Source organism: Bison bison, unplaced genomic scaffold, assembly GCF_000754665.1.
Source record: "Bison bison bison isolate TAMUID 2011002044 unplaced genomic scaffold, Bison_UMD1.0 scf7180017864313, whole genome shotgun sequence".
Taxonomy (NCBI): Eukaryota; Metazoa; Chordata; class Mammalia; order Artiodactyla; family Bovidae; genus Bison; species Bison bison.
In genome coordinates this window covers 964,939-965,140 of record NW_011494885.1, presented here as the reverse complement: position 1 = coordinate 965,140, position 202 = coordinate 964,939, and the positions used below count along the sequence as shown (strand labels likewise).

The window sequence follows — 202 nt, the reverse complement described above, 5'->3', positions numbered from 1 at the left end:
CCTTGGGGAGGAAGAGGGGGGCGCGCCTCGGGCTGGGGAGGGCCGACCCACTGGGAGGGACGAGGAGGACGAGGAGGAGGAGGAGGAGGAGGGCACCTACCACTGCACTGAGTGCGAGGATTCCTTCGACAGCCTCGGCGAGCTGCACGGGCACTTCATGCTGCACGCCCGCGGGGAGGTGTAGGCAGAGCCCCAGCCAGGG

At 70.3% G+C, this 202-nt stretch overlaps 1 protein-coding gene across 1 annotated transcript in view; it reads left to right on the top strand.

The window, feature by feature from the left end:
• The window catches only part of ZNF428 (zinc finger protein 428), a 9,867-nt gene extending 9,671 nt beyond the window's left edge, over positions 1-196 (top strand). The window contains 1 exon segment of the mRNA XM_010852551.1: positions 1-196. This exon segment is cut by the window's left edge and continues 8 nt beyond it. Coding sequence (XP_010850853.1) covers positions 1-184 — 184 coding nt within the window. The 3' untranslated portion in view covers positions 185-196.
• Positions 197-202: the final 6 nt, after the last annotated feature.